Here is a 26,087-nt window from a genome sequence, read left to right as displayed (position 1 = left end):
TTATTGCAATTGTTAAAGATTTGTAAGAAGCCCAATTTCCCTTTGTTGTTGTAGCATTTATTGCAATTAGCAACCGATGACTTAATCTCAATTGGGAGAAATGGGACACTGATGCCCATTTCTCTTGCTCACTGTTCAAAACAGGAAAGACAAGCGAACATGCCATTCAAGCAAAGCAAGAAACTCCCAAAATATATATTTTTTTCTACATTTTTCTGTGAGATTATGGTGCTGTAGTAAAATCATTTAAGGCAGTAAATATTGATGGCCATTTTATATTAACCATTGTCATAATGCAATGTACGAAAGAAAACTGTTGCAAAATAACTTCATAACTTTGAAGTAATTGGCTTTATTTCACACTTTTCAAGTAAAAAGTATCTTTTTAGGACAACAATCATTGTTTCAATTATGTATTGCTAAAAAGATTTAACAAATAATTACACTTTCACAAAATATTGAATTTATACATTTTTAAAAATGCATAGAACCTGATTTACAACTGAATATGTTCACATTTGAAGGGCCTCACAGGGTACCAGAGTAAAAAACCAACAGCATTCAAATGACACTGTAGAAACATGAAATGCACTCATCCATTTTCACCAGAGAGGTAGCTCTTCGTGCCATGAATAATGAAAGGTATCTTCTACTGAGATTACAGCAGACTGACAGAATCCGGTCCTCACATGGGCATCTACTCGACCTCTCCGCAGGCTGTGATCATGATCCTCTTGGAGGTGTGCCCAGAGCGGGAACCGTAGGACTCCACTTTTTTGACCACGTCCATTCCCTCCTTCACGCTGCCAAAGACAACATGCCTACCATCAAGCCTGAGAGAAGAAGAGCTTCGTTTTAATGCTGCTGTCTTGGACAGTGATCAACCAAGACTTCTATCTTCAAGAAGAGTAATGGATCAGTTTTTGAAGTCATTTCACTGTCCTCAACCATGATTCACAGAACTTTCTGTTTTCATGACCATAAGGGGAAAAGTAATTACCTCTAAAGTTCATACCAAGGATAAATGCATCTTAAAAGACATAAATAAAGCACTATGGGCCTTTCTGGTTTTTAAAAACGAAAACACCATTTCAACAGGAAATGAGTACCATACTGTATATGGATGATTACATGATATCTAGATCTATATTGTCTGATGGACAATGGTAGATAGGACTGGAACTGTTTTCTTGGCAAAAATTATCTTTTGAAATTGGTTTTTGTCAAATCTGTGTGTGACTGACTGAATACTTTTGCTACAAATATCCAAGCAAGAAGTGCAGCTGAGCTAACAGTGAAGGGGAAACATTTCTCTTAACACAAAATATTTCTCTCTTAAATCAGAGCACTGCTTTGTCAGATGATACCAGGCTTAAAATAGAAGCAGGATATTAAGACCTTTACCAGAGAAAAATATTCACCTTCCAGTGCTTTAAAAGTGAACACAACAAGAAATGTAAATGCCATCACCTGCTTTTTATCCTGAATTTTGGACAAACACTTTTTCCTATTTAAATAAATGCATTGAAAGTAAATTTGGGAAAGTGTCTCAAAGAATTTGGTTCTTCGAGAAGTGAGAACATTAGTTTGGATCTGTGTGAGCAGAACTCACAGATTTGTGCATTTGTCACCACCGACTAGGTTTTTAGTTTTTTTGTCCAAACATCAAAATAAAGCACAAAAGTAGAGAAATCTGTAATCAATAGAGCTTTGGAACCAACGTCACTGCGTATGACGTTTACATCTCGCACAGTCGCTCGGCGCCATCTTCAAAGGCCACAGGTCAAAACAAACTTGATTCCGCCGTTTTCATTACCGACAGCAGTGAAATTGTTTGCAAGTTGGATATTGGGTATCCGCACAGTAAGGGGCGTTTAGCTCAAGGTTGATCCGACTTATGAACGCTAATTCCGGCCAGCTGTTCTCTACTGCTCCCTCTTCAAGTGCTTACAGGTTCACTTGGGGACCTTCAATTTCCGAACCAGACACTCCTGTAAATAAATGCCTTGCCTTGTGACCAAGTGATACAAAAACGTGGTAATTCATGCTATTACATGAGGCACACTTTCCTGTGATCTATTTCATAACCTTTACTTGTCACCTTTATTGTTTACTCTTAACTGTTTAATTATACATTAAATGTTTAAAGATAGGCTCTTTCATCTGATTCGATTGTTTACATTAAATGTTTACTGCAAAATGTTTGATTATACAATTGTTTACTTTAATCACATAAAATGTTTATAAAAAATATAATCTTTCATTACATGTATGTTTATTACCTGAAATCTTTTAAACATCAAATTTTGACTTAAAATGTGATTCATTTCATCACCTGTTTACATGCAACTTGAAGTGCTTGAATCAAAAGTTTCATGAATGTTTACCACATTAAATTATTAAATGAGAGAAAACAGTCACTTCCAACTATACACATATTTCAACACAAATGGTTCATGTTCCTCTTCAGAGTGTGCAGCCTTGCTGAGCTCCTCTCTTGGGGTTTCCTCCTCAGCCTCTCGAACTTCTATAGCCTCCGCTAATGTGTTTTCATTATTTACCTCTTGCTGCATCGCCTCTTTAATTGACGCGCATGTCGGTCCTATGTTGTGGCGTTTACCTCGCAGTGACCCATATTCAGTATGGATTGAGCTAATCCATTTCATACGTCGGTTTGCCTTTAAGAGGACATATCAGAACACACATCAGTATTAATACTGTAAATTTGATAATACTAGTAAAATAGTTTACTTCACAATAATGGAATAACCTCGATGTCCACTGACAAAACTCGGACTATGCTACATAAAAAATATAAGCCCAACCTAAACAAGGTTGACCCACTTAAATTAACTCAACATAACTGAACTTGAGTAAACCCAGACAAAATCATAGGAAAACATTATTACACAACACCAACAAAGCAAATTTAGACACTCACCAGAATGGACATGTCTGGAGCAAACTTGTAGATATCTTGAGATGTTGGAGAACGTAATATCAGGACGTCTCACCGCTGATACCCATTCGTCTCCTTTTCGTTAGCTCTGATAGCTTAGCCCCCTCGCATTGTTTACAGGCAGGAAAACAGTGAAAGGAAAGTATGTTTTCCATCTTTCTACCATTTCGGTCGTGTGATCGGACATTACATCCAATAACGCAGCAAGTTCGTACCATTGCTAAATAATTTTAAGTAACTTAGATTCAAAATATCTGTGAGACAGTCGTTTTTGTCGGTTATATTTATGGCCCCTGAAGATGGCGCTCACATCCCTACGTCTAGAGCAGTGACGTCACGTTCCAAAGCTCTTATAGAGAAAAGTGGATAAAGACATAAAGATTAAAAACATCAAATATTTTCTATAAACAGTTAATTTTATATTGTGGATATCTTAAAATTGACCCTCCCAAAATTGTAAGAAAAGATGAAGAAAGAACGCAACGTATTTCTGCTAGCCCCCTTGAAGAGTGTCTGACATTACCCAAAAGAAAAAAACTGCTTAAATTATTTGTCAACGTTTTGGTGAGGTTTTCCTGTACCTACCACTCTGTTTTCATGGTGCAAATAAAGAACTGAGATCCATTGGTGTTGGGTCCAGCATTGGCCATAGACAAGATACCTAAAAACACAGAAAATATAAAAGAAAATATTTAATCAACGGCTAAATACACATTTTTTCCTTTCACTGCAGAGTTTTAGACTTAGACTTTTGACTCCCTTATTTATACAACAAACGTTATTCCACAGTATTTCATTTAGACATGCCAATGATCAGAATTTTATGAAAACTGCACACAACCCCCACCTAGTGGAGAAAAATAAACATGACAAGAACTATTCAAGTGCATCTCGGTTGTTTTTATTTAATAGTTCAATTTAAAAATGTGAAACCACTAAATTATCCAGATGCATTAAGAACAGATATATTTAAAGTTTTTATGGCACTTAAAAAAAAAAGAAAAAAACACAAATTGAGTTTTCATGTCAGAAAAGATTTTTCTTTTTTACAAAAGTTGTATGTGGTTGCTTATCCAATCGTCAAGACTGCTCAGTTGACATGTGTTAAGCAGTAGTCATTGACACCCTAAACATATATTGCAAACCACAACATATGAATATATTATTTGAAAGTTTAGAGGAAGGAAAACAGTTTGCAAATGTACTTTTTTTTTTTTAGCATAGTTAACATACATTGCATTATTTGCTATCCACTACCCCTGTGTTTCTCAATATTTAGCCTAGAACAAAGCACAGATCATTTATTTACTATCAGAACAAAGGTTAAAATGACCACCTTTAATGCTCTGGTGTAGCAGTTTAAAACTACAGAGAAGTCAATCTAAAAACACATTTTTAAATGTAGAGTGACACGCTTTCCAAACATTTATGGTCCATTTTGTCTCATTTTAAACATATAGAACCTCAGTGCAGACTTAGGGCTGATAAATACCGGCTGTCACTAAAAATAAGCCCCTGAAAGTAAATTGAAAATGTAACACACTTCGATGTATTACAGGGCTGGGTTTATGTCCAGAACCAGGGCTGGGTCCATGTCTGGTGTTTTCCTACAAACTTTGTTTGAACAAAGCAGAGCACACCCTTGTGATTACCCGTTCTATCACTCACATACAGGTTGTACATGAAACATAAAACTGTGCATGCACACACTCGTGTTTTTCGACAAAAAAAAAAGAAGCTACCTTGTTCATCTCAAGACATGACCTGCTACAGAAACTGAAATTATGGAATTAATACCCTATGAAGAAGTACACTTCTAAAAAAATCCCTGTAAGAAAATCTGTTTGGACTGAAGCAGTGTGATGGTAATGCCAAGGTTTTAATTATTTGTAGACAGCTGTCGCCAATTCACTTCTGGTCTTAATGCTTCTAAAGAGGCTGTTAGTGCACATTGCAGAAATAGGTGATGTTATATAGGAAACACTTTAGCAGTTGAAGTGTAAAGTACCTCCAGTTATGATCTCGCAGAGTTAACCTGTATTTGGATGTACTGTGAAAATGGATCAGCAATTCCTGTTTTAACTTCCCGTCCATCAATAACTTCATGAAAAAAATAATTTATCTATCTGAGAGTTGAATATTTTGATCATCAACTAGTATGCAAAGTTATGCCTAATGCCACAAATTTGCAAGATACCCAATTTGATTTGTTTGGAAAGGGCTAAAACTTTAACATTTGCTTGACAGGAAAAACACAATTGCAAAATTTAAAAATCACATTACAATAGTAGTAAAATCACATTACAACAGTAGAAATCATGCCAGGCAATTTTAATAGTGGTAGGAATATACTTTACTATTTGAAGCAGTTGGATAATGCAATGCTTTTTTTCAGTTATTGCGCAAATATGGCAAAAATTGAGGCTTTCGTGTCAGCTCATGTCTTATGTCAAACACAACTGTTTTAGAAGAAATTCTTGTATTTAATTACTAGAGAATAAAGCCTGGAAATGTGAATAATGTACAAAACGGCATTATTACCAGGTCCAGTGTGCTTCAGCTTAAAGTTTTCATCAGGAAATCTCAAACCGTAAATTGACTTCCCACCAGTTCCATTGTGGTTTGTAAAGTCTCCACCCTGAAAACATAAAATAAATAAAACAAAAATTACTAAAAACTACAGACAGCAGGATGGGTTTTATCACCGAAATGGATCTTGTTTATCTCTCAAAGCTAAAAGTAAATTGGTAGCAGCAACATTCTTGCCACTTCTGGATTATGGAGATGTTTTATATATGAATGCTTTGACCAAATGCTTTCAATCATTAAATACTGTGTATCATTGTGCTTTAAGGTTTGTAACCGGTAGCAGACGTCTGACACATCATTGTGAGTTGTATGCAAAAGCTGAATGGCCTCCTTTAAGCGTATGGAGAAATAATCACCTGATGATCCTGATTTCTAAATCTCTACTCGGCTTGGCTCCAGCATACTTAAGCTCTCTCTTGCATAGACCTGTTATTTCCCATACTTTACACGCTAATAAAATTTTTCTTTTGAATGTGCCACGTGTTCGAACTGAAAAGGGGAAGCAAGCATTCAGTGTGATGGCTCCTACAGCCTGGAATCAGCTCCAGTCTGAACTCAAGATGTCAGAATTGATTTCATTGGATTTATTTTGAGCGGTTCTTAAAAACAGGCAACAACATTCTATTAAACAGAGTCACTGCTTTTAAATTGTTTTCTATTGTTTTCCACTTGTGCATATTAGTTTATTTTGTAACCAGGTAACCTAATTAGTTTTATTTTGTAACCAGGTTGCTGTGTATCGCAGCCTTCTGCCCAGGTCCCTCTTGAAAATGAGATCTTGATCTCAACAGGTTCCACCTGGTTACATAAAGGAAATTAAAAAAAAATAAAGGGAGGAAAACCCTTACCTGACACATAAACTGAGGGATCACCCTGTGGAAAGAGGAGCCCTTGTAACCAAATCCATGTTCTCCTGTGCACAGCGCTCTGAAGTTTTCTACAAGAAATATTAGATATTAGTTATTTGTCATTTCTTCCATTCTCAAGAGAGGTCCAGAAAGCAGATGCAGATTAGTTTTAAACAATAACTGATTTGTGCTCATTAAGTCTTTAGGATTCTACCCAAACTCAACCAGTTCAAACCTGCACGCCTTTAGATGTTATCACGGAATTCTGCATAAATTTAGTAGCAGGCGTATGCCCAATTTCTACATGTCTTAATTCCATTATATTGACTCCTGTACTAACTTTAATTTATAATGATTTTCAGGTTAAAAAAAAAAAAAGTAACAATGAAAAAATAAATGAACACCTACCTGCTGTTTTTGGCACAACATCTGCGTTGAGCTAGAAAAATAAATAAAAGATTTTAAGATGGCGGAATATTTCGTAGCAGAGTAAATAACGCTGACACACTCAAAACAAAGAAACTGTACAGCTCCTAACTGCTCACCTCAAATGTCACTCTGCCCAGTGGCTCGTTGTCTGCGGCAATGTCAAAGTAAACCTGGGGGTTTTTATTTGCTGTTGCCGGTCCGCTGCTGCACAGGCGGGCGGCGGTGAAGGCCAGAGAACGGAACTTTAACCTGTTTAACAAAATCGACATCTTAAAACAACTACTGTCACTCAGCACACTCGGTTTCACTCAGCTCAACAAGCTAAAGTCACACTGCTATGTAGAAGGAAGCATTGGAGGATACTCTCGCAACAGGACGTAAGTACGCTCTTGGTATCGGGGCTATCGCGAGACTGGAAGAGACAGGAAACACAAACCCACATGTCGCCTGCTAAAGAGGTCGCCAAAGTTGTTTAGATTATATAAGGGAGGTGTTGATAAAGGGATACATTTGTCAAGTCAGTTTTACTTAAAAATGTTAGTGAGAGAAATAGAAGGGAAGTAATAATGATGAGACTGAGGGTAGGTCTACCTGAGTTACATATTGTACTGAGTATAGAAGAAAATTTGAAAATTAATAAAATAAGGAGAACATGAAGATTACTTCATGACAAAACTAAAAAACAGCAATTAGTAGGTGGCAGTTCATGGTGTTACATACTCATTTACAGTAGGTGGCAGAATGCGCCTATAAGTTGATTCCAATCTGCCAATATAGAAAAGAAGAAAGGGTGTTCAAAGTGTGGCCCAGGGGCCATTTGCAGCCCTGCGAAGTTTTCTGTAGCACGGAATCACAACTCCAGAATGCACCAGATCTGGTCAGCAAGCACAAATATAATTGATGTTGATGTTTTGAGGCTGACATTTTCATAAGCAAAATCTTAAAATAAAAAAAATGTTGGGTTAAAAACAATTATTTCTCACTTATTACCCAGAATTCTACATCTAGAAACAACAAACATCCAGCAACTCATACTCAGAAGCAAACTGTATGTAAAGAGTCTGTAGCAGTCTTCAGACTTTTTATGTCTTTGACCGATAATGATTTACAGATCAAAGAAAGTCTATATTGTCCATATTTTAAAAATGTCAAAAATCAAATTATCTGCAGGAGAATTTGACAAATTTCTTGTGGTGTGTTTTTTCCCCAGGCAGCACTGTATACAAAGATATAAATATATTATACCCTACATTTATAGTTACATATTGTCACCTTCAATATATAAGGTGACAATATGTAACCTTACATATTGTAAGTTACAATAATATGTATGTTACATATTATTGTAAAATAATAGCCTAAATAATTTTTTGTCAAGTGTGTTTTTTTTGTGCCCAAAACAATATGATTTTAGGAAGGTGACGATATGATGGTTTGAGTCAGGTATGAGTAAAGAAAGCATTATACTCCTTAGAATATCTCATATAGGCCTGTCACGATAACAAATTTTGCTGAACGATTATCTGTCTCAAAAATTATTGCGATAAGCGATAATATTGTTTGAAGACCTTTTTATACTGATTTAATAATTTGATTTAATTTAATGCATGCGATTTCCTGCCAAAGATAGATACACTTTATTTTCAAAAGAAGAAGTGCTACAAATGGTAACATCATGCAGCCCCAAATTAAATCTTATGCTAATCCTAAAGGAAAATATAATGTAACTTCTACAGGTTTATTCAAAGAGTTGTTGAAGAGGCTGAAGGTTGTGGGTGGGAAGCATCTCCTTCATCTCCAATGCAGTATCAGAAGCAGGACACAGTGAAAAAGATTAACTTCATTTGTAATAATGAAACTAATGTGCACAATGAATGGAGGTGTGAGTTTCAGCATCTGGAGGAAGAGCGGGGATGTTGAAAAGGGCTATGGCAGCCTGGAGATTGATCTTGATATGGATTTAAATAAATTTTATTTTAAAGTGCTGCTTCAAATTTGATGCTTATAATTCACATTTTGTTTATGAACTGGCTGTTGTGAAGGAAGCAAAGACAAGACACAGTGGCATGCGGGAATCATTTGAATACATATTTATTAGATAAATATTAGGCTGTCACATCATCTAACTACATACAGTTCTGCAAGACTAAAAATCACAATTAGTTCCTTTATTTTCTGACCAGTTTGGAGTATGAAATGATTGTACATACAATGTACAAACATAGAGACAATGGCCACATTGCATGAATCACCTTAGATTGTTGTCATTTTCCAAATCTTTATGATATCAAATTTTTTTTTATATATAAATTATGGATTTTGGGTACAATCTTCAGGACCCATTCTTTTCATCACCATTATTCTGCACTGCTGAGTGGCTTTTCTGTTTGTGTTTGTAACCTTATTCTGGCTGTTTTTTTTAGCTTTAGCACCTCAGCGTATGCCTGTGAAACTAGAACACTTAGGCTAAATAGTATATTTAGAACCTAGCTGTTCCAGTTCCCCCAAACAGAAAAGGGTGAAAGTATATTACAAAGTAAGGGGGGCAAAATGCCGAGTTAACCCACAGACACAAACTAACATGTTTGATTTTCCATAGTCAGCCACTTCCAGTAGAGGTGTTGCAAGCTTTTTTTATTATTATTATCATTATTAATATTATTCAGAAGAAACAATGCACATTCCCAAAGGAAAATGAATACATTTCTGTTCACTTGTCTCTATGTTAATTTACATATATACAGACATCCTTGGGACATTTAACAAGCCTTGCCCTCTGCATCCTTTCAAGGCCAGATTTGTGAACGTGCCCCTTTCCGCTCTGTTTTTTTTCCTTCTTATTTATATTTTCCTTTTTATATCTTTTCTTAACAACATCCCCCAAAAGAAATGGCCCTTTAATGTGATTGCGGAACTGCACACTTGGCCTGCTGCCTACAATGCTGAATTGACTCACTTGAAAGTAAGAAGAAATTATGAGGTGACGACAAATATTTATCGGATTGATTCATACATTAAGAAAAAAATAATAATAATTTTGTGTCTCATTATTGTTTGGATATGAAACATGTCAATGCTCTCAGAGCTGAAACGGATAGAATTTAAAAAAAAGTTAAATTCAAATCAAGCTGAAAGAAATTGGATTTCTAGCCTTACAGATTAATAATAAAACCAGTACAAAATAATTTACGAAAGAGAAACAAAAAACAAACAAAAGGGGGATACAAATGTAAATGGTCTCATGCTTTTTTTTTTTTAAAAGCCACATTTTTCTATAACAAAAATATAAACAATATCATGAATTTCTTTAAAATATGGTTGTGATATATCTTTAAAATACCACCATGTATTGACATTTAGGAACATGATATTCACATAGATCAATAATTACACTGAATGCCAGCTGATATCACATCTCTTTTGTTTTAAAATCACTATCATTGAACAAATGTTAACCTAAAATTCATTAGCAGGAAGCGGAGATCAGTTAGGATCAAAGTGTGAAAAGAAAGTATTGCTTCAGTGTGAGTTTGACATCTGAGAACATGGAAAAAAATGGAGCAGAACAACCTTGAGCTGACACAGGGAAGGTGAGCACAAAGGCGGAAAACGAGAACGACGTGCATTAGGGTGTAGCTTATGAGATGTTTAAAACTGCTGAAGAAGTTTGGTGCTCTGATGGGGAGCGTGTGCGGTTAGGTCGGACGACGACAAACATTATCAAGATGATACAAAAATATACATAATGATATTTACAGTACAATAGCATTTCTTAAAAAATAATACATTTGCATACTGAAAAGCAACTCTTCTCGAACAACATGACATCAAAAAACAACAACGAAAAAGGTTTACACCAATACTGCTTTGAAAATCACAGCAGTGATGGAAGAAACCATTGCTTGTCTCGCCATCACCTGTGCACAAACACACACGCATACACACACACACAGTCTTACAAACATACATGTGCGTCTCTATACATTATATTATTTTAGGAAGTTGTTGTATTTTAGTAATTCAACTTAAAAAATAAAATAATTTATTATACGATTAATTTTTCTCCCACCAGACTTTATCCTTCCACAAAACTTTCCATTAATATATTTAAAATTAATGCTTGTAACACAAGAAAACTGCATAGATGTAAAGCTTCTATAAAGATACAGAACAAAGATTACATGCCAACAAACATCAAGTCATAGTTTATAAATGAGGCCAAAATTAAAAGACAGCATAAAAACCATTTGGAAAAAAAGCCAAGCTAAGACTCTTTGAAATGAGTTGGACCTGCCATCATGACTTCTGCTGGGAATGTGACCTTTGTAGTCACCACATGTCTTTATTCCATGTCTGTGAAATCTAATTTGGGATTTTCATCATTCAAAAACATGAAAAATAAATGCCTAAAGTACCCTGTATGTAATGAAACTATAGAATAAATCACATTTTGAAATGAATTACTGAAATACATCCAAATGATATTCTAACTTATCGAGACGCACCCATGCACACGCAGCCTTACACAGGACCGAGCAAACACAAACATTCTCATTCTCATCCCTCTAGCTTTGGTGAGCAGTTTCTCAAAAATAACGATGGACAGCGTAATTATGCAGCAGCAAAGGAAAATAAAAATAAAGAACAACCAGCAGATACATGACAGATGTACCACTGATACCTTCAATGTTAGTGTTAAATAAAATCAAAACAAATTTGACAAAGAGAAAAAACACTATTTGACAAAGGGCTTGGCACACATGCACTTTGAAGACTACCTCAACAGCACATTATTTAAGGAGAGGTGAAATGATACGAAAATACAGAAAATAAGGCTCATGCAGAGCAGATGGAAGCAGATAACATGGCAGGAACTTCAATCTTTCTTTTTATCTATTGTTTTTCTTTTAAGAAACAAATCAGTCATTTGTAAAAGAGGCATCATGACCAGGCATCAAGTACATACTTTCTGTTATTGTAGGCTTCAAATGCTCCCTACCTCAGTCAGACTTCACAGACTGAAATAAATACACAGCACAATTGTAGACAAAATGGAAGCCAATCTCTTTCAAAAATTCAAAAATCTTTTTAAAACGCTGGCAGCAAATGTATAGAAAACTGATCTCATTCCTTATTGTAAGGATGTTTTTTGTTGTTGTTTTGTTTCGTTTTTTGCAGTGCTAAAATTTCTTGTGCTTTTAGGTAATGGACAAAACAGTGCGACTAACCAGACCAGTCAGGGAATGGAGCAGTGACACCAGGAAGTTGTGGCCTCTCAGACTACAAAACATAACACACACTGGCCAGAGAGCACAGTTTTTTTTTCAGTTATTTTTTCTGCTTTATACAATGAGTTCTTTTTTTTTTTTAGCTTCAAAAGAAAACAAAGAAAAGTATTTTAAAAATGCTACAACATGTTACTAGTGAGCACACGTACATGTGTGTGGTGTAAAAATAAAATCAACTATAGCTGCACAGTCAAGGGTGTCACCACAGGACGTGGAGGGCGTGGCAGCTCCACCAAATCCTGCCGTGTCTTTTGAGTTTCTTTGAGATTCTTTGCAGTCAATCTGCGCTGGCGAATGTAAATTGTACAAGAGGAAGAAGAGAAAGGGAGTGCATCTTTGTGTTGATCAAGTACTGAGTGCCACGGTTTCTCAGGGAAGCTTCAGGCGATCGGTAAAAGTTTATGTGTGTGGGTGTCTGAAAGCCTCTCAGTTGTTTTCAAAGAGCGACAGAAGGTCATCGTTGCTATTGCTGGGGAGGTCTGGGGGATCCAGATAAGACAAAAGTTCGTCTGGGTTAGCGAGCTCAGGGAGAAGCTGCAAAACAGAAAAGGAGATTTGCAAGAATTAGCTGAAGAAACTTCTCACAACCTCCCAATAAAATGAATTAACTTTTAGTTTTTATAATGCAACCAAATGTGTAAAAGCTCAAGGGGAATGTGCTGTATCTGCGGGTTTTCCAGAACTCACATCTAACGAAGGCTCGGGCATGTCCGACCCTGCTTGGCTGTCCAAACTGCTGGAGGGATTGAAGGCCAGGTCGGTGTGGGGATGGTTGTTGGCGGTGGGCTGTTGCTGCTGTGCTTGCTGCTGCTGAGGCAGCGGTGCTTGCCGTGAGGGCTGAGGGGGGCCGCTGTGGTGTAGCTGCTGCCCTGATTGGCTCCCGGGGTGCGGAGATGAATGTAAGCTCTGCTGCAGTGGCCCGTGCGTCTGCTCAGGCCCGGCAGAATGAGGTATCTGTAGAGATTCAGAGAGGGATGTGACGAATATGACTTTCAAGATGCTAGTTAGGTAATTTTGGAGTATTGCTAGACTAGCTTAATCATTGTTTTAAATGAAAGCAATCCACTTTCATCCAATATTACAAAAAATACAAAGCAAGGAACAGACTTATAATTCTCATTGTAATGTGAAAATCCTGCTTTCCAGCAGATCAATCTCTTATTAGCCTTTCAGTATCTCAGCACTAAAATAAATATATTTTCTAGATTATTAAGAATAAAAAATAAGTTAACCTTGGGGTGTGCTTTACAGTCTGTGATTTTCAAATTGTAAATTATGACATTTCACAAACTGAAAAACTTCTCCCACTGTTAAAGTATATTACAGTAAATTAACTTAGATAGGGTAAGAATTGACTTAAAGTCTGAAATATTGTGAGCACACTTAATAGCAGATCGCAAAAGCACACAGAAAACGGCACTCTGTTCAGCACTGAACATACAAATAACAGTTTTTTGTAAGTTCAATTACAATTCCATACAAATTAATTTAGTAATAGTTGAGTTCAAAATTATTCACAAATGTGAGAGATTTAAATAAAAAAAACAACATTTGTCTGAACTGGGACTGGCATCTTTAGAAAGATAATGAAATATGTAATAGGAGTATCCATTTTGGAAAAAAATAATATAATTTACTAAAAAATTGCATGTTCAATAGTATCAAAATCACTAATAATCAATGGAAAATATTATGCACTCAAACTCTACCGACCCAGTTTTTTCTCAATATTTCTATTATTTATTTTCTGTGATAGCACCAGGTTTATGAGGCTGAAAGCCTCAATGCCATCACCCTCATCTTTGATGTGCATCTGAAAGATGTCTTTTATTTTCTTTTTTCCCTGTGACCCCATCTGTGTTGCTCCATCATGGGCAGGAAGCTAGTTGTAAAATCTTGCTTTGTACAGAAAATCTTAGTTACATGTTGTACAAGCAAACACAGAGATAAACAACTGGTTATTTTTCATTGACTGCAAAGTTTGTGCTAAATTTACTTAAAAAGAAGGGCCTGGTACACAAATCTGAAATTAAATTAGTACACATCAACCAGCACCTCTTCTGAGCCCACTAGAGACAAGGGTGTAAAGAAAATGGATGGATGGATAATACACGTCATTTTGACATCTTAATTAAGAACATGCAAATAAAAGTGAAATAGAAAATTCAGGACTTTCAATAGAAGAACAACGGCTGGAGGACTCACTGTGTCAGGCATGTTGTGGGACAAGGGTTTGTCTTGTGTCATCAGGCTATTCGGAATGTCAGGTGGGTGAGACAGCTGAGGACCGTGCATGAAGTCATTCATTGACGTACCACCTGGAGCGCCGTGGGGGAAGTCAAAGTTCCCGTGTCCTTGGTAATTGCTGCCTGAAAACAGAATAACAAATGTAAACACACATATAGGTTTGGATGATCTTTGCACACTAGAGCTGCATAAGACCTACTACCTTGGCTGCCATATTCGCTACTGTTGACACCTTGCCCCGAGGGCATCGAGTGGTACGGTGAAGGTCCAGGGCCGAGTTGAGCGATCATATCCATCACGTTGGGCATGGTCATTTGACTTGGACTCATCGTCTTAAACCTCTTCGCCAGTGGTCCATCTGGATCCTCCTTAATGTGGATGTCAGATTTGATCGCCACAGGTCGCCAGCTACACGTTGGGTCAATTGTGACTTCCTCAAACTCAGAGCTGATGGAAAACAGTTGGAGTCAAATGGTTAGGGAATTAAAAAGTGGGAAAAGCTCATTTGTGCAGTAAAATGTCTTTAAATCTGCATACTTTTGAATGGCATTCAGTATTCCCCACATATACTGGTCGACTTCCAGTCCTTCTAACAACGCTGTTTTACTATGGAGAGATAAGAGTAATTAAGAGGTCTTCCATCTGAATGCAGAGACAATTAAGTGGACAATAAATCAACTGTGGACCTAAAGAGAGAAAACGTACTTGCATACTGGACATCGCCACGTTCCCCGCTCACAGTTCAGTTGTAGATATGATTCCAAATCAAAACACTGGAACAAAGGAAACAATCATGTCTTTAATCAGATACTTTAAAAATTTCTGTTTTGCTTATGATATTTTTCACAACGTCCATCTCACCTGAACATGTTTGCAGTCATGCCCCCTTGCTGGAAGTTGTATTCGTCGGAAAGTGATCGGACATTTGAGAGAAACCTTGATGGCTGTTTGCTCAACTCCATCTTCGCCGTTGAGCGTGGCATTCCCTGTTGACGCTGCCACGCTGCTGAAGTTCCTCTTGACTTTAGAGAGAAAAGAAGGAGGAAAAATGTTTAAAGCAAAAAGTCTACTTATACTTTTTGCCTGTCTGAAAACCAAACAGGTAGTAAAATGTCCCTTTCTTAGTTTGTGACTAAATTTGGATTTAGACAGTAAAATACTGATGGGCAAAAGTTAAAATTAACTTGAGATTTGGCAACTCCAAGATACAGAGAGAAATCATGAATTAGGACATTGTGGTGCAGCTTATGGGAGAGTGGATTATACCTTTGGTGATGCAGTGCTCTGCGGGCAGCAGTCTCTTCTTTAGGAGACCCTGCAGGACGGAGCGGACTGACGGCCTGTGCACCAGCTGCAGCACGAACAGGTGCGACTGTGGGAGGAAACGTTGTGGTAACTATCACCAACATCCTTCTCAGGTACACAAGTTATGAATGCCTCCAGGTCAATTCATGCTCCTCTCTCATTACAACACATTGCCACTTTGTTCCTATGTACTTACATTTCTTAGCCATAAACAAACCATTTCATGCACAGCAGTTTTATTTTCCTTGCAGTTAAGCAGTTTCATGAATTATGGAGATAAACACTCATAAAAATGATCAAATCTAATATAAAATATAATTGATTTTTTTATTATCAGAAAATGTTATATTAGATTTCTTTTCCTGCTCATTCTGGACTTCAGTTTACTCACACAGCAGCAGGCGGTCACTGTGATCTGGATCGTGTTCCTTCCCGGCTGGCACACATGTTTCAAGTGCAACGGTTTGTGCGATGTTTTGTTGTCGCCACGCTCTATTGTGAGCGGTGTGGCATTGACGCTAACTTGGACCGATGCCGGCCAGTTAGTGTTCATCTGACGGTCTTCATGGTGGTAACATTTAAACTGCAGCTCCAGGTCTGACCTGCAAACAAACACAATTTAAGAGACAAAATTCTATGCTTCCTGAACTCAAGTTTCTTAAACTTTTTCCTACATTTTTGTAACATGCTGGGCATTTGAGTGCGAAGTATTAACCTGGAACCTACCAGAATGGAAATATGTTATTATTTATAGGTTTCCACAATAATGAAACCACACAATGCTAAAATAAGCTACAATGTTTTAGAGTGTGTTATTGGGCCATTTCACTGCTTTTATGGCGTCTAATAGCTAACATCAGCTCTATTTCAAAATCTATAAAGTAAAGAGTAGTGTGTCCCAGACTAAAGCTCAGTTAGTTGAAGCAAGGTTTCTGAACTCCAAGACCTTTGGTTTGTTGCAAAAAATCCTTAAAATGGCAGTTGTAGTGATTTGTTTGGCATTGTAGACCCTGTTTAAGGACTATGGGTGGATTTCAACCTGAATTTATAGTTGTCTGAAAGCCAAACAGGTAGTAAAATGTCCCTTTCTTAGTTTGTGAATACATTTGGATTTAGCCAGTAAAATGCTAATGGGCAAAAGTTAAAATTATCTTGTGATTTGGCAACTCCAAGATACAGAGAGAAATCATGAAGATTTAAAGTTCCATGGAGTTTTACCTCCACATCAGCGTTTGGTGCACAGAGGGCCGTAAGTGGAAGACATGGTTGCTCACAGCCAGGTTGTGTTCCAGCCTGAAGGGCTCTAACACAACCCCGTCCCGCACAGGAAACGTCAGTCGTAGTTCCTCATTGTGGCTGGCTGAAATCGAGGACAAGGAGACAAGAGCATTCAGGCTGTAAAAAAATTTTTGGGACATTCTTTATTTCCCTCATTTCAGATTTTTCAGTAACTGACCTGGAGGTGGAGGAAGGGCAGTGATATTTGGTTTGATGTCTGGAGGGAAAGGTGGCTTCACATCTTGGTTTGGCGACAGGTATGGAGGGATGTTACTGCCCGGAGTCATTGGTGGGGTGGGGTTACCCGGCACTGGTGAGTGTGGGTAGTTGCCCACCGGTCTAGGAGGCTAAGCAGAAAACAGTTGAACTTAAGTTAGATATTCATTGGAAGATGGGCCAAGTAATAAAATTAGTCAGTGGAATAAAAGCTCACTTACCCCATTCATATTAGCCTGGTTATATTGGTATCCACTCCCAGAGAAGTTATTTGTTTGGCCATTGAATGGTGGCTCTTGCTGCAATTAGATTAATCAGATTAATAACACAACATTTTATGTTTTGGTCTATTAATCATCACATTTTTAGCAAAAAGCACCTTATAGTACTGGCCCATGGGACCGCCATGTGGAGGGTATTGGCCTTGCAGCTGCTGTCCTGGCATCCTCTGCCCAGGGTAGCTGGGGGACGGCAGTGGTCTCGAGCCATTGGGGGTGGGATATTGCCCCTGCTGGTTGGGGAACTGGTTGTTTGGTCCATACTGTTGCCCACCATAGTTTGGCTGAGGATGAAAACTAATACTCAGCACACAAAATGCAGATAAATATCACAGCGGGTGTTGAATAGACCACTCACCTCTCCTGGGTATGGTCTTTTCATGCTCTGCATACCCATGCCTTGAGGTCGGGGTCCAGCATAGCCATGCTGGGGCATCCTTTGGCCATGGGCCCCAAATGGCCCCATGCCTTGGGCCCTGGGCTGGTTCATTCCCATTGGAGGCCCACTCATGTTCGATGCATTCATGCCTGCACCCAGGTTTCCAGGTAAAGATGGAGGACCACGGGGTCCTGACTGATTAATGAACTGGTTGTTGTATGCCTGGTTTGGTCCCATCTGGAAAGAGGAACTCATCTGGAAAACAAAATGGGTTCAATCCACCATCTCTGATGTAGTAAATGTTTGTTTTTAAAAATACATTGTAAAAGACAAAACTATCTGACAAGCAAGAGAAAAGACACAGAATAACACTGCCTGTACTTTCCCAGAACTTATAGGCTACTTTCACTGAACTTACAAATTACTTTCTGGAACTCCCTCCACATCTTTTAATCCACTAGCACTGACCTTACAGGGCGCCTTCTGGAACCTACGAGGTATTTTCCAGGACTTAAAGTCTAATTTTCATTCCTTTTAATGAAACATCCAGGTTATTTTCATTAAATTTACAAACTACCAGGCTACACCGGTATTGGAAGATGCTTAATAACTTAGAAGATGGTTTGATTGAACTTGCAGCTTATTTTCTGAAACCTATAAACTTCTTAATAGAACATAGGCTAATTAAATTATTACTTCTTGAAATATACAACCATGTAAGTTCGATAAAAGTATGGACAAAACACTAATTATTTTTATTGTATGAGTTTTTTATTTTGTTATAGAATTATCCACCCTTAACTGTAGATGTTCAGTAATGTGCCTATATCCACTTCACCCAGGTGTTGGGACAGTCAGTAATGAAAGAAATGTACTTAAATGCATAGATAATTAAGATTAAAAAGACAACTGATTTGAATGTGAATTGAAGAGTTTTATTCTTGCTCCAAGAAGCAAACTTTCTCTTACCGGTCCGTACTGGTTCATGTCCTTGTTCTGAGTCTCCTGCAGGGCCGCTACAGTTGCTGTGGCGGTGGCAGTTGCGGTTGCAGCTGCTGCGGCAACAGCGGCGGCTGCAGCAGCAGCAGCAGGTTGGGTAAAATCCGACGGATTACGAGAGTTCGGAGGGATGCCTATCCCACCAGGTCCAGCATTTGGTCCTCCTGGGTAACTTTGCCAAGGAACAACACAATAAAAGTTACTACAAGCTCCATTTTCTAAATAATACAATGTAAAAAGTCCAGAGTTCACTTACTTGCCACCGTAACCTCCACCTCCAGGGTAGTTGGGTCGTCCATACATCCCCTGCTGAATGTAGCCTTGGTTTGAGTTGCCTTTGTTGGGGAACTGCTGCTGTGGACCAGTGAACTGAGGAGAGTTCATACCCGGATTGCTACCAGACATCCCTGAGGTCAAAGGATTACCCCCAGGATTCATGGGATTATTGTTGTTGGCCATGGGATTCCCTAACACCTGTTGGAAAACGACATAAACTCAGGTTTTGATAACATGAGATGAGATCCAACTCAAACAGTACTTCTTGCAGGGAAAGAATATTACCTGGCTCTGTGACGTGTTGGTCACGCCCCAGACGGTGGTCACCACAGACACCGAACCCGGAGGCTGATTGGTGTTTTGCTGCCAGGGAACTGAGTCGTAGGGGAAAGAACCATCTCTGCAGAGGGGCAACACAAACACATCACTTATGTTGAATCCATATGGCTAGTAGAAATTTCTCGACTAGCATGGTCTGTCAGCTGACACAACATTAATGCATATAATGTGTTAATGGCAACAGCAAAGTGACACCAACCCATGCGAGAGGCCTGGTTTCATGGAGCTCATTGGGGGCTGCATGGGCACTTTTCCCGGAGGTTCGTTCTGCCTGTTCTTCTGGTGACGGAGGAGGAGAAGCCGTCCCAGTTCCTCACACCACGAAGACAACAGAGCTAGAGAGAGAGCAGAAGAAGAGAATTTGACAGCACTGGTCAACACATGATAGTATTTTCTACTATGGGAAACACTCCTTCCAGTCAGGTTCCTTACAGAAGGACAGAATATGTAGGACAGGGTGGGAAAAAAAACAACAACAACAAAAAAACAGCGACAAAGAGCTAAAAACAAAATTAGATATCAGACATATCAGTCTGAGTAACTCCTGCGTAAACTGAAATTAAGTTTCTAATAAGCAGTTCGTTAGTGTTTAAACTATTAGAATGTTATTTACCTCAATGAGAAGCTCAACACCAATGAAATTCAATGATGGATCATAGCTTTATGAGAGAAAGAAACTACAACACTGGGCAAATATAGCTGACCATCAACTGCCTAAAAACGTATCAAACAAGATCCTAAACTATGACACTATTTAACTATTTACAAATTTACAAAAATCTAAAATTTGTGTTAAAACACAAAACAATATTTTAACATATATGTTGGAAAATTAGACATTTGCCAAATATAAAATAAAGTTAATTCAGTAAATAATTACAAATGATGTGATTACAGATAAGAGAGTGGGATACAAAATGCACATCAAACTTATGAGACTTTTATTTGTAGAAAAAAAAATATCTTTGTATCATTTTCCCAACTTTGTGTTATTCTGTCACTTAAAAGCCAAATAAAATTCACAGACATTTGTGGTTATAATATTAGATGTGAAACAGCTCAAAGGATGTGGATATTTTGCTATAAATCGTAAGACTCTGCTCACCAAATGTCTTATCACAATTAGCAAGAAAAATATATTCTACAAACTTCTATTTACATCCTTAATACTTTTTAAGCCAAATCTCTCCAACAGTAAAAAAAAACATAACTGCAGACCTAATTTATAGAGGGAAATAACATAAATCATGGCTGTAATTATTCCTCATGGCCACTAGAGTTCACCCTGACTCTGTTTTGTCTACCACACTTACCCACCTACCACACAGTTTGACAGCCAACATAGCCTGTTGGATCATCACATGCTTTTCTTCTGCAGTGACTGTTTATGTACAAAGCACTCACTTTTGCTTTGTACATAAAGCAAAAGTGAGTGCTTTACTCCCTCTGATTTTATGAAGCTGCTGTCTGAAGCAGCAGAAACGAAAAAGGGAAGTGGATTCAATCTAAGAGGAAGGTAGCAACCTCTCCTTATGCTTCAGGGCCTGGAGGGGTGGATGGGTGAGTGACTTTAGCTGCAGTTCATGCAATAATAATAATAAAAAAAGTCACTTCAGTGTGACAGCAGAGAGTTCAGGCTGTCCTTGCATCTACACGCCAACATACACACATGGTCTGCCTTGCACATCCTGCCTTCACAATAAAAAAAGACTTCAGTGAGTCACTGACAGAGGAGACACCAGGCTAATGGGGTTGATAGGAGGGCTGAGCAAACAAAAGCCGCTGACTGCCGTCACAAACCTGGCAACCCAGGTATGTGGCCACACATGGCTGCTTGCACACACAGTACGAGCTTTACTGACACTGTACAGTGCACAAATAAATAGGGCACAAGATGTTCTCTGACGCCGAGTCTCTGCATCGACACACAAGTGCGCTGCAACCACCCCCGCCCCCAAAAGGCACCTCCTATCCTTTCATTTGAACACTGAGCACACCAGCCTCACTCTGTGTAAAGACGAGGGCTGGAATACAAAAGACGTGTACAGATGGTGCCAGCAGTCTCCCTCCTCTCCCTCCCGCTCCTTTAAAAGCAGCACGGGGCTCAGGCACAGAGGCAGCTGGGTTTTTCCTCCTCCTCCCCCTCCTCATCCTCCCTTCTTTTCCTCTTGCCTGTTCTTCGTGAGGCAGGTGCCAGGAGACAGGCTGTGCAGCTTCTCTGGAGAATTGATCCGACTTTAACACGTCTGTGCTCTAGCTGACAGAAAAGGCCGCTCAGGTGCAGTTAAACCAAACACATCACACTTGCAGGTAAAGGCAACTTGCAACTTCCCATCAATTAAATGCAACCTGATCTAAGTGTGGCTTATAGATTAATACAAGTCTGTGTGAGAATGTCCTGCAGGGTTTTAACAGCAATCTCCCTCTCAGTAGAGCGCCTTCTGATGGGGAGAGTTTTTCAGTTCAACAGTTTGGCAATCATCCAGCATGTTACAGCTCAATTAGGTCCCATTATTCACTTCCAACAAGAGGTAACTTGCACTTTTACCATAAACACATCTTCTGAATTTATCGGCTCGGGGTCAATTGACCCCATTGCCAATTTAAACCATAATTTCATGTCTACACATTATCAATGTACCTACGTCATGGAATATAAGTTTTGATTTATACTATAGTTCAGTATTTTATGACCTATAGATAAATGGTAAAGTCATGGTCAGTGAAAAAAAACATTCTGCAGTGGGCGTCATTTGGTTTGCCTTTTGTTTGGTTCAAAAGTAGAAATACAGAAGGACGAAAGGGCGCAATGACTAGCAGCCCAATTTATTCCATTATCATGTTTGCATGGGGTGTTGACAATCTTGCCATTTGGCAACTTTGCAGTTTTGGTTGTTTTGGTATGGGAGGTTTATGTCTAGAGTGGATTGTTTTGTTACTAACAGGGGAACATTGTGTTAATTTCTATAATCTACTCCTGGTCAACTGTATAAAAAATTGGTTATATTACTTGAATTATTCTGCAAGACGGCATGTTGATCAGTGGCCATAATCTGTTAGATTTCTTAAGAATCAGCTGGCCCAAATATTAATTAGTACCACTTAGTTAAATGAGATTTAAATGTTTTTCTGACCACCACGAGAACAGTAGTTGGGAATGAAATGGTTTATTTACAGGTATAAAATGAAAGTTGAATGGGATGAAATTTTATTTCTTAAGAGTGAACTGATCCAGAGCCACTGACATGAGGCTTTCTGGCCATTTTCACAACCAACATTGAGAGCTCCAGGCAAGAATAAGCAGAAGAAAGAAATGTCTACAAATGGATTGAACACTTTACAACCACTTAAAGAAGAATTATTCTGCTCTACTGTTGGATAAAAGTCTTATCCCAGCTCAGTTACCACCTCAACTAAGCACCAGTTTGTTTGAATGTACACCTCTGTCATTCACTTGGAGGATTAACTTCAGGTATCATATAACAAGAGGAGAAACACACAATCATTTATTCCTTACACTCCAAACCCTCTTCATCTCTCTTACGAAAACAACTCTCTGAATGATGGACACAAAAGGATTACTGTTTCTCTTTTCCATGCCACCCCACAGATGGCCCTTCAATGGACGTGTCTGTCTCTCTCCTGCAGCCAAAACTGGAAAAAAAAAAAAAAAAAATCGCCTCAGGTGTTGGGTTTCCAAATGTCAATCTGAACAGATTCAAACTAGTGTTCTGTCATGTTTTTGTTGGTTTCCTTGGTGGCAAAGACTTTCTATCCTTCTTTCGGTAAAGAGAAAAGGGACAGCCCTATTTCCTTGGTAGATAGTCCCAGGGGGAACGGCAGAGTCTGAACGGTATTGATATTCTGGTGCTCAGCTGCCGCTGCCTGATGGTCAACCATGGCGAATGGCGGTAAACACATCTGCTGGGACTAGATGGGTGGTTCAGCCGCTTGGCCTCCAGCTTCCAGCCCTGTCATAAAGCCCCGGGGAGACATGACAAATGACATCGACTGCATCTCTGACAGTTGTTCAATGCTCTGTCCAATGATAATGTACACCCCCCACCCCCTACACACATTACCATTGTCAAGTATTTTGCTTTGGCTTGCCGCATGACTGTTTGCATGCATCCAAAGCTTACTCACTTGTGACTGCCTGTTAGTGTTTGGAGGACTGGGGCAACCAGAATACTTCTGGATCCAAGAGAGAAATCTGGACTTGTATTTATTAGATTTACATTGTCATGGGATTACTTTGAAGTTAAACCAGTGACTTTATGCTAAAAAGTTCTTCCAAAGTACTTGCTAAACTTTGTTAAAAATCAATTAATTGAAAGGAACTAAAGGTTTCAGTGTGGTTTCTATTTCCATGTTACTTGGAATAAAGAGGCCTCTTAATGAACCATTTATATGACTAAGATGTATTGAACCAGAAAAATAAAACATGGAGGAAACTCACGGTTTAGGAACAGAGTTACTTCATTTGGCTTAGACCTAAATTAAAATTTTGATAAGACATAAAAATCTTCAGAGAAATCCTCAATCCAAGGTGAGCTTCAGCAAATTAATCAAATGGACAATAATGCAAAATAAAAGAAGGTTAGAGTGATTTCTCACTTGATAGTTAATGAAAGTTTAGTTTCCTTGAAATTCCAAAGAGATAACAGTAGTACAAACAATGACTCTCCACACAGCATCTGCTTCCAACTCCTTGCAGTCTTGAATCTATTTTTTACATGGAAGCTTTAGTATACATGTTTTTAGATGATTAAATTTGCATTGCGCAGATCTTGAATCTAAGTCGACGATAAGGCAACAGTTGCAGTAGGGTTCTTATTTTAGTAATGCTCATCTAAAAAAGGATTACTTGAAACTTTGACCACCTTTCACTTAAAGTAACTCAAAACTGAACTCTTGTGAAGTTTTCTCTCCTGCAACTAAACAGAACACACACATTTTAAAGTAAGAATGTATTCACAAGACTACAATAAACTACAATCAGCGTAACCACAATGAATAAGGAATACAACAGCAAGTTGACGGGAGAGCTCTAAAAACATGGCATGAATGGCTTCCTTTACAAAAGGTCTAACACACACTTGCTGCCTCCTTTACAAGACTGCTCTCCGCTCTTCTCTTTGTCTCTTTTCCTTTTCTAACTCCTCTTTTTCTCTCCATTAACTGGCTCTGCACTACAGGGGAGGCAGCAGGTAAGGCAGATGCCAGAAGCTCTTATGATCCTCATCCAACCCCCCCTGCTCCCCCTCCTTGTTGCTCTGTATCTAATAGACACCTGCTCTCTTGTCAACCCTGGACAATCCACCTGGCATCGTCCCACATGGCGACTTGGCCACCAAACGTCCGCGTTAAAAACACAGTGCACACCCAATCATCACATTATCAGCATTACTTATACACATGTTTCCACCCTAACTCTAATAAAGAAGACCACCATATTTGATGTACGCTGCTCGTCAAAAATCATGACCCCAAAACGGCTTGTTTGAAGACAGCCAGCCAGAAGGGCTGAAAGGAGAACAAAGAGCATGAGCAAACTAACAAGGGCAGCTCTAGTGGGCTGCACTCTGCAGTTTTTGATGCTGCCTCTATTCACATTCTATTCCTCCTCCCGTCTTCTTCTCTGCCCAAAAAGGGGATGAATGGACGCAAGGCTCCTGCAGGCCAAAGTCAATTAAACGAAGAGTGAGTGTGGGGAGCCCCTAGAATCCCTGGTAACAGAAACTGTGCAAAACAACCAAGTTTGGTTTTAGTCAAAGATTTTGTTTTACTTACAGCAGTACATGGAGTACTTATGAGAACTTATGAAAGTTTCTTCATAATAAATAAAAAACATACTTTAATGATTAGTTCCTACTGCAAGTCTACTCATCACCAAGGTGACCTGGATCATAATAATAAGTGGCTGACATGGATACCACCGGCTAGCTATCAAGCATCTCTTTGTTTTCACAAAATTTACACAACTGCTAATGCAATGATCAAATAAAATGTAGCTTAATCTTATTTAGACTATGCAGCTTCATTCACCTCAGGATGCCAAATGCTTTGAGAAACTACAATAGAAGATAGTCTGACCTATTTGACCTATAACTTTGTTATAGAGAGCATTAAACTACCCAGTCAGCACAAGACAGGCAGTCCATCATTACAGAAAATGGGGAGAAAAAGAAAAGTGAGCCAATTGGATTTTGGCTTCCCTTGCCTTTGACAGAAAAGAATTACAGGACTTGTTAAATAATGGTAGAACAATATTAAACTAGCACCAGGATTCCAATAGATTTTTCATTACAAAATTACATACTTTTCCTGATTCATGTTTGCTGCTTTTAAAAAAATAATACTTTTATGCACAAAAAAATCAATTAAATTTAAATACAAACTATTATTAAGAATGTACAGTATTTCAACAGAGGTTGTTTTGATAGATGGATGGATGGATTTTATGGTTGACGTGTGGTCTCAATAAAAAAAAAGGTTTTACCAGTGTAAAAAAGCTGCATTGTGGATTGAAATAAACAGTTATAAAACAGCCTGTTTATTGAGACCAGACAACTGTCCCTGTCTGCACCTCATCTATGTCTTGTTTCTTGCATTATTTTCTCTGCGGCTCTCTTGGAAGCCACATACTGGAGTCCT

The 26,087-nt window shown here is 38.4% G+C and overlaps 2 protein-coding genes across 5 annotated transcripts in view; both read right to left on the bottom strand.

Moving 5' to 3' along the window:
• Positions 1–332: 332 nt before the first annotated feature.
• Positions 333–7,237, bottom strand: LOC116727317 (peptidyl-prolyl cis-trans isomerase A-like). 2 transcript variants are annotated; one of them, XM_032574687.1, is made up of 6 exons: positions 6,942–7,237; positions 6,805–6,835; positions 6,397–6,485; positions 5,501–5,597; positions 3,545–3,620; positions 333–803 (listed from the first exon to the last, which is right to left on the bottom strand). In XM_032574687.1, exons 1-6 carry the CDS (start codon positions 7,092–7,094, stop codon positions 698–700), a joined length of 552 nt encoding a protein of 183 aa, XP_032430578.1. In that variant the 5' UTR covers positions 7,095–7,237; the 3' UTR covers positions 333–697. The 2 variants fall into 2 exon arrangements, with proteins under 2 accessions (XP_032430578.1, XP_032430577.1); XM_032574686.1 differs by having other exon boundaries at positions 333–833; positions 6,942–7,233.
• A 1,663-nt stretch (positions 7,238–8,900) lies between these two features.
• LOC116727128 (zinc finger MIZ domain-containing protein 1) overlaps positions 8,901–26,087 on the bottom strand; it is a 124,556-nt gene continuing 107,369 nt past the window's right edge. For 2 of the 3 annotated variants that reach the window (XM_032574320.1, XM_032574322.1), the window contains 18 exons: positions 19,630–19,765; positions 19,377–19,491; positions 19,072–19,289; positions 18,786–18,987; positions 17,796–18,071; positions 17,539–17,721; positions 17,381–17,458; positions 17,122–17,290; positions 16,884–17,025; positions 16,057–16,267; positions 15,627–15,732; positions 15,222–15,382; positions 15,066–15,133; positions 14,898–14,966; positions 14,563–14,807; positions 14,319–14,482; positions 12,801–13,067; positions 12,540–12,647 (listed from right to left, as the gene is read on the bottom strand). In XM_032574320.1, the coding sequence (XP_032430211.1) occupies positions 12,540–12,647; positions 12,801–13,067; positions 14,319–14,482; positions 14,563–14,807; positions 14,898–14,966; positions 15,066–15,133; positions 15,222–15,382; positions 15,627–15,732; positions 16,057–16,267; positions 16,884–17,025; positions 17,122–17,290; positions 17,381–17,458; positions 17,539–17,721; positions 17,796–18,071; positions 18,786–18,987; positions 19,072–19,289; positions 19,377–19,491; positions 19,630–19,765 (2,918 nt within the window). Of the gene's footprint in view, positions 12,648–12,800; positions 13,068–14,318; positions 14,483–14,562; positions 14,808–14,897; positions 14,967–15,065; positions 15,134–15,221; positions 15,383–15,626; positions 15,733–16,056; positions 16,268–16,883; positions 17,026–17,121; positions 17,291–17,380; positions 17,459–17,538; positions 17,722–17,795; positions 18,072–18,785; positions 18,988–19,071; positions 19,290–19,376; positions 19,492–19,629; positions 19,766–26,087 lie in introns of all 3 variants that reach the window. The other variant, XM_032574321.1, reaches the window with a different exon arrangement.

The sequence above is a fragment of the Xiphophorus hellerii genome, chromosome 10, assembly GCF_003331165.1.
Source record: "Xiphophorus hellerii strain 12219 chromosome 10, Xiphophorus_hellerii-4.1, whole genome shotgun sequence".
Classification (NCBI taxonomy): domain Eukaryota; kingdom Metazoa; phylum Chordata; class Actinopteri; order Cyprinodontiformes; family Poeciliidae; genus Xiphophorus; species Xiphophorus hellerii.
This window is presented reverse-complemented; position numbering and strand designations above follow the sequence as displayed.